The sequence below is a fragment of the Tetrahymena thermophila genome, assembly GCF_000189635.1.
Source record: "Tetrahymena thermophila SB210 genomic scaffold scf_8254497, whole genome shotgun sequence".
NCBI lineage: Eukaryota > Ciliophora > Oligohymenophorea > Hymenostomatida > Tetrahymenidae > Tetrahymena > Tetrahymena thermophila.
In genome coordinates this window covers 1-7,231 of record NW_002476272.1, presented here as the reverse complement: position 1 = coordinate 7,231, position 7,231 = coordinate 1, and the positions used below count along the sequence as shown (strand labels likewise).

At 27.2% G+C, this 7,231-nt stretch overlaps 4 protein-coding genes across 4 annotated transcripts in view; 1 reads left to right on the top strand and 3 right to left on the bottom strand. All coding sequences in view use genetic code 6, as the record gives it.

The window, feature by feature from the left end:
• Positions 1-282, bottom strand: part of TTHERM_001206410 (hypothetical protein) — a gene marked incomplete at both ends in the record, with an annotated part of 414 nt that extends 132 nt beyond the window's left edge. Inside the window, one exon of the mRNA XM_012799164.1 lies at positions 1-282. This exon is cut by the window's left edge and continues 132 nt beyond it. Within this exon, the coding sequence (XP_012654618.1) occupies positions 1-282 (282 nt within the window).
• A 620-nt stretch (positions 283-902) lies between these two features.
• On the bottom strand, positions 903-1,198 carry TTHERM_01206400 (hypothetical protein; the record flags this gene model as incomplete). The annotated part of the gene is made up of 2 exons (XM_001021899.2): positions 903-1,043; positions 1,109-1,198. The coding sequence occupies 2 exons, from the start codon at positions 1,196-1,198 to the stop codon at positions 903-905; spliced, it is 231 nt and encodes a 76-aa protein (XP_001021899.2).
• A 2,139-nt stretch (positions 1,199-3,337) lies between these two features.
• TTHERM_01206390 (NAD-dependent aldehyde dehydrogenase family protein) lies at positions 3,338-5,102 on the top strand (the record flags this gene model as incomplete). The annotated part of the gene is made up of 2 exons (XM_001021898.1): positions 3,338-3,940; positions 4,146-5,102. 2 exons carry the CDS (start codon positions 3,338-3,340, stop codon positions 5,100-5,102), a joined length of 1,560 nt encoding a protein of 519 aa, XP_001021898.1.
• A 648-nt stretch (positions 5,103-5,750) lies between these two features.
• On the bottom strand, positions 5,751-7,183 carry TTHERM_001206389 (transmembrane protein, putative; the record flags this gene model as incomplete). Its single annotated transcript, XM_012799163.1, has 7 exons — positions 5,751-5,770; positions 5,835-5,950; positions 6,003-6,139; positions 6,201-6,318; positions 6,383-6,526; positions 6,610-6,793; positions 6,895-7,183. The coding sequence occupies 7 exons, from the start codon at positions 7,181-7,183 to the stop codon at positions 5,751-5,753; spliced, it is 1,008 nt and encodes a 335-aa protein (XP_012654617.1).
• Between the last annotated feature and the right edge of the window lie 48 nt (positions 7,184-7,231).

Here is a 7,231-nt window from a genome sequence, read left to right as displayed (position 1 = left end):
TTGCTCCGGGAGGGGCTTGAACCCTCGACCTCGGGTTTATTAGACCCACGCTCTAACCAACTGAGCTACCCGAGCTGACTGAAATAAATAATATTTTTCTAAAAGACAATTTTTGTTTATCATTAAATTATAAAATAATTGATATTTAATTATTTTTATTTAAAAAAAAAGAATGCTCCAGGAAGGGCTTGAACCCTCGATCTTGGGTTATTTAACCCATACTATAACCAACTAAGCTATCCGAGATAACAGATATGCTTGAAATTATTCCAAAAAGCCCATGATACTTTTTTTTAAATTTAAATTAAAAATAAATTATTTTAAATTATTATGAATAAAAAAATAAATGCTCCGGGAGGGGCTTGAACCCTCGACCTTGGGTTTATTAGACCCACGCTCTAACCAACTGAGCTACCCGAGCTGACTGAAATAAATCCTTTCTTTCTCTAGCCAACTTTTATCTTTAATTAATTTTTAAATTATTGATAAAATTAAATTAAAATTTTTATTTAATATAAAAAATAACTGCTCCGGGAGGGGCTTGAACCCTCGACCTTGGGTTTATTAGACCCACGCTCTAACCAACTGAGCTACCCGAGCTAGATGAAATGATTTAAGCAATTCAAAACAATAGTGGGTTTTTACTTAATGAATTTTTATTTAAAAGTAAAATTAATGAATTTAATTTAATATATTTTTAAAATAATTATATTTTTTAAGAGAAAAAAACTGCTCCGGGAGGGGCTTGAACCCTCGACCTTGGGTTTATTAGACCCACGCTCTAACCAACTGAGCTACCCGAGCTAGTTGATATTTATAGAGAAATTCATAAAACCATCTGTAAATTTTTATTAAATAAAAGTTTAAATTATTTGTAAAGTAAAAATCACAATATTTTTGAATCATTTATTTAGCAGAGTAAAAAAAACTGCTCCGGGAGGGGCTTGAACCCTCGACCTTGGGTTTATTAGACCCACGCTCTAACCAACTGAGCTACCCGAGCCGACTGAAATAAATCCTTTCTTTCTCTTGCCAACTTTTATCTTTAATTAATTTTTAAATTATTGAATAAATTAAATTAAAATTTTTATTTAATATAAAAAATAACTGCTCCGGGAGGGGCTTGAACCCTCGACCTTGGGTTTATTAGACCCACGCTCTAACCAACTGAGCTACCCGAGCTAGATGAAATGGTCATTTAATTCAAAAAAACATTTACTGATTTTGTTTAATGTAAGCTTGTTAAAATTATGATAGAAATTTATTTTTAGAATAATTATTTTTTAATGAAAAAAAAAAATGCTCCGGGAGGGGCTTGAACCCTCGACCTTGGGTTTATTAGACCCACGCTCTAACCAACTGAGCTACCCGAGCTGACTGAAATAAATCCTTTCTTTCTCTAGCCAACTTTTGTCTTTAATTAATTTTTAAATTATTAAATAAATTTAATTTAAATTTTTATTTAATATAAAAAATAACTGCTCCGGGAGGGGCTTGAACCCTCGACCTTGGGTTTATTAGACCCACGCTCTAACCAACTGAGCTACCCGAGCTAGATGAGAGATATAGTAAAATATTTTCACATTTTTTATTATTTTAATGAAAATAAATTTTAAAAGAATAGAAATAATTAATTACAATTAATTAAGTAAATATTTAATAATTTAAGAATTATAAAAATAACAATTTAAATAAAAAACTGCTCCGGGAGGGGCTTGAACCCTCGACCTTGGGTTTATTAGACCCACGCTCTAACCAACTGAGCTACCCGAGCTAGCTGATATTTTAAATTCAACTAAAAAAAGCATTTGTTGGTTTTTATTTGATGCATGTTAAAATTAAAAGAAGAAATTAAATTTATTTAGAATTAAATACTAAACAAAAAAAAGCACTGCTCCGGGAGGGGCTTGAACCCTCGACCTTGGGTTTATTAGACCCACGCTCTAACCAACTGAGCTACCCGAGCTTGATGAGATATAAAATAAAATATTTTCACATTTTTTATTATTTTTAATGAAAATAAATTTTATGAGAATTGAAATAATTATTTAGGATTAATTAAATAAATATTTAATCATTTAAGAATTAGAAAAATAAGAATTTAAATAAAAAACTGCTCCGGGAGGGGCTTGAACCCTCGACCTTGGGTTTATTAGACCCACGCTCTAACCAACTGAGCTACCCGAGCTAGCTGATATTTTAAATTCAACTCAAAAAAGCATTTGTTGGTTTTTATTTGATGCATGTTAAAATTAAAAGAAGAAATTAAATTTATTTAGAATTAAATATTAAACAAAAAAAAGCACTGCTCCGGGAGGGGCTTGAACCCTCGACCTTGGGTTTATTAGACCCACGCTCTAACCAACTGAGCTACCCGAGCTGACTGAAATAGTTAGAACCTTTGTAATTGTTTTTCTTCAATTTTAAATAAAATATAAAAGAAAGATTGAATTATTCTTTATTAAATTCAAAAAACAACTGCTCCGGGAGGGGCTTGAACCCTCGACCTTGGGTTTATTAGACCCACGCTCTAACCAACTGAGCTACCCGAGCTAGTTGATATTTTAAACTCAACTCAAAAAACATTTGTTGGTTTTAATTTAAAGCATATTATAATTAAAAAAAGAAATTAAAGTGATTTAGAATTAAATATTTAACAAAAAAAAGCACTGCTCCGGGAGGGGCTTGAACCCTCGACCTTGGGTTTATTAGACCCACGCTCTAACCAACTGAGCTACCCGAGCTAGATAGTAGAGCTATTTAAAATATAAAGATATTTTTGAATTGTCTTAAATCTAAATATATTGTAGCAATATCAATTAATAAATGAGAATAATTTATTTAAATTGAAAGCTTTAGATTTATTAAATTTAATTATACTTATTTTCAAAAATAATTTACTTAAAACAGCTAATTTTTACTGATAAATGCAATAACTATATTTTATAAAGAAGAAAAATGAAAGATTTTTAGTGTAGATACAAATTGAATCCATTTAAGAAATACTTTAATTGATATCTTAATTCAATTTGTAGTTATAAAAGCTTGGGTTTTAAATAATTTTAATCTGGAAGTATTTATAGTATTGTATTTACCTCTCTAAATTTTGTTTACAGTTTATTAACACCTATTAAAACAACTTTAAAATTTAGTTGATTGTAAACAAATTTTATAAAAAACTTTTTCTTAATAGACGATTAAATCTTTCACTAAAATTTGTTTTATCATGATATTTGGTAATATATATCTTATTATTCGTGTGTTAATATTCGTGAAAAGTAAAAAAAAAAAAATTAATAAAATATCTAAATTCTATTTATTATATTTCTAAAATAAAATGAGCGTTCCACAAATATAAGATGACCCAAGTGTGATTGAACCCACTTTTTAGGAGCTTAGATAGACATTCCTTAGTCAAAAAACTAAATCTCTAGCCTATCGTAAGACATAACTGAGAAACTTATTGAGGGGTTTAACAGAAATGGAATAAGAATTCCACAAAGCTTTAGAATTGGATTTGAAATGCTCACCCTTTATTTCTTTCATGACAAGCTACAAAATAACTGTTTCAGAAATTGAGCATACTTTAAAAAATTTAGATTAATGGGTTAAAGCTCGTCCTCTAGATACAACTGTTCTTTCTGGCCCAGCAAAGACTTACCTAAAACCTGAACCTTACGGCGTTGCTTTAGTTATGAGTGCTTGGAATTACCCTTTGTTTACTGCTATTCCACCTTTTGCTTAAGCTTTGGCTGCAGGTAATTGTGTTGTCCTTAAGCCTTCTGAATTAGCTCCTCACACTTCAAACTGTATTTTGAAGTTATTCAATAATTACATGGATAAATCAGCCTACAGATGTATCGAAGGTTAAGTTTAGGTATCTATAAACATTACAAAACTTCCTTGGGGTTTAATCATTTTCACAGGAAGCCCTGAAAAGGTAACAAATTAATCGTTTCTTAATATGGTTTTATTTAGTCTTAGAGACATAATTACTTTTCATAATTTAAATAAAAATGCTTGAATTTTTTAAAAATAGGATTTGATTAATTAAATAATAGATATTTTAATAGAATATTTATGATTATCAATTCACTTAATAAATTTTCAAAACAGCATAATTTATTTAATTTTAAATATTTAAGGGTAAATTAGTTGCCAAAGCTGCTTCAGAAAACTTGGTTCCTTGCATTCTTGAATTAGGAGGAAAAAGCCCAACTGTTGTAGACTCAGATGCCAACCTTGAAAATGCAGCTTTAAGAGTCACTTAAGGTAGATTTTTGAATGCAGGTTAAACTTGTGTTGCTTGTGATTACCTTTTTGTTCACAAAAGTATAAAAGCTGAATTTATCAAGAAACTAAAGGAAAAAATCATTTTATTTTATGGTGAAGATCCTTAAAAATCAAATGATTATAACAGAATTGTAAATTGTTAATCTACTGAAAGACTTGCTAGCTTATTAAATCCTGAAGACCATAAAGGTTAAATCATAATTGGTGGTAAGTTTGATATTTCTGACAAGTACATTGCCCCAACTCTTATTGATTAGCCATCTCTAGAATCTAGAGTTATGAAAGAAGAAATATTTGGTCCTATTTTACCCATTTTAGAATTTACAGATATTTAAACTGTAGTTTAATTTATTAACGATAGACCTAACCCACTTGCATTATATTATTTTGGTTCAAAACATGCATAACTTTTTGAAGAACAAACCAGCTCAGGTTCATACTCTATAAATGATGCTATATTTTAACTTACTAATCCTAATCTACCTTTTGGTGGTGTAGGAAATAGTGGTTCAGGTAAATATCATGGATTAGCAGGCTTTGACTCCTGTTCTCATTTAAAACCTGTTTTCAACAAATTACCCATAAATACCTTCCCATTCTCTGCAAGATATCCTCCATATACTGAAACTAAGTAGAGTACCTTAAAAGTTTTATTTGCAACTGCTTAATTCAACCAATCAACAGGAATAAAATGGAGTCTTGCTATTATAGCATTAATAATACTATCAAAGTTTTCTTTCAATAGCGATCTATAACAGAAAGCAAGATTCTTACTTAGTCAATTATAAACAAAGTTTTCTAACTTGTGATAATTATTAATTAATTAGCATATTTGTTTTATGTTAAGAATTTAATTAAATAAATTATTTGTAAAAATTATTTTTTATTTCTTCTCTATTAATTAATTTATATGATAAAAATATTTTTTATATAAAAGTTATAATCTAATTTTATTACTGCAATTCATTCCTCAAAAATAAAAAATTGATCATGTGTTTTTCAATTAAATATTTTTTTTTTAACTAAAAAATAAAACAACAATTCAAAAAAATTTTAGCCTCAAAAAGCTATAAATTGCAGTTTTTAATTTTCAATGATTAATTAGTAAATTTTTATATTACTTTTAAAAACATTCATTAACATAAAAAATTGTAATATGAATTTTAATAAATACTTTTTGTTTGTTTACTTTTTTGTTAATTTGTTTGTTTTTAAGTATTAAAATTTAAGAAAGTAAATATCTTTTTAATTTATAAGTTAAAAATACAAATTTTAAGAAATACAATTAATAAAGATGGTATTTATACAAATAAATAAAATTCTAAATTTGTTACAGAATTTTTTTAGAAAATAAAATTATTATATAAAATATAAGTGAAAGCTTCTAATATTCTGAAGCAGCTTGAATAAGAAAGTAATATAGAACTATTTGTTTGGCTGAAATTACATGCTTTTCTTCAATTATCATCACTTAGTGCTAATTTTTAATTAATTGTAGGATAAAAATAAACAAATTGTAAGCTAAAATTAAAATTAGTTACAGTGATAATTATCATGCGATAAATTTTATCTGAATTTTTTTCCAGGAGAAAATAGAATTGAAAAGACAATAGCTGCACTATTATTTGCTAATACCAAGAAAGGAAGGACAATAGACCTATTAATAAAATTTATAATGTTTTTATGTAAATTATTTAATATAAGTTTACCATCCAATATTTGGATTCTGCAGTCTGTCATCAGGTCCATCAAATTTATAGCATTTTATGTCAACAACCATGAGAGTTAGATTAAAAATACCTCTAAGCAAACAAGTGAAAATAAGGACATATAATTGTTATTTAACCTGATGTTTTATTTAAAAAAACAATATATATTTACTTTTTTCTTACAAATAAACAATTTACTCTTTTCTTAAATGAATAGTCGATCTCATAGATGTATTCGATGTTTTTAGATAAGTGATAAGTTACATAAACTGTATAGCCACCAGATAATAAAACACAGCCAGATATGAAATAATGGCTTTTATTTATTTAAAATAACAAATTTAAACTAGAATACATTTGAATAGATCTAATTAAAATACTCTAACTAGAGCTGCTGATTAACAGAAATTAAGATTATGTTAACAGTCATTAGGATAAATGCAGGAATGAAGATGACATACATAATAAATCTTAAAATTTTTATATTCGACTTTGTTCCTGATGTGATTTTTAATATTTCTAACCTTTTTTAGGATATAAAATAATTTCAAAAAAAATAAGATTAAATTTCAGTGATTTTATATAAAGTTTTAAACTAATTAAATACCATTTATAAAGAGCCAAGAAGAAAGTCAGTAAATATAGAAGAACACTAAGAGTTTAAATAACATCATAAGCAGTTAAAACTCCGAATAAACTACTTTATCTGAAATTTTATTGATTAAAGTCTGACGAGTTACTCTTAATGTAGAAAAAATAGCTTGTTAACAGGAGCAAAGATATAAATTAGCCTGTTTTTTTAAAATATTTATTTAATTAGTGTATGAATGATTGAATGATTAATTGATTGATTGTAATTGGTATTTTTTGATGAAAATTAAAAAATAAATACACAAAATAGTTAAAATGCTTGTAATCTAGACTATTAATAAGTATTTTAAACTGCTTTATTTGTTTCTCATGCACTATGCTGTTTTTCTCACTATTATCCCCTGAAAAATAAGCAAGAAAAATAAAATAACTATCAAAACGTAACCAGATATTAATTCATCATCTGTTGAAATATCAAAATCTAAAACTAAATAATCCTTTCCATTTTTCATATCTAAGCAACTAGGATCATTATTTCCAGTTTTTGTTTATTGCAAAAGAGATATATTTAATTGTTTAAATGATTCCATCGCTATTTATCGAGAATGTTAATTAGCTATGATTTATATTATAAGAGG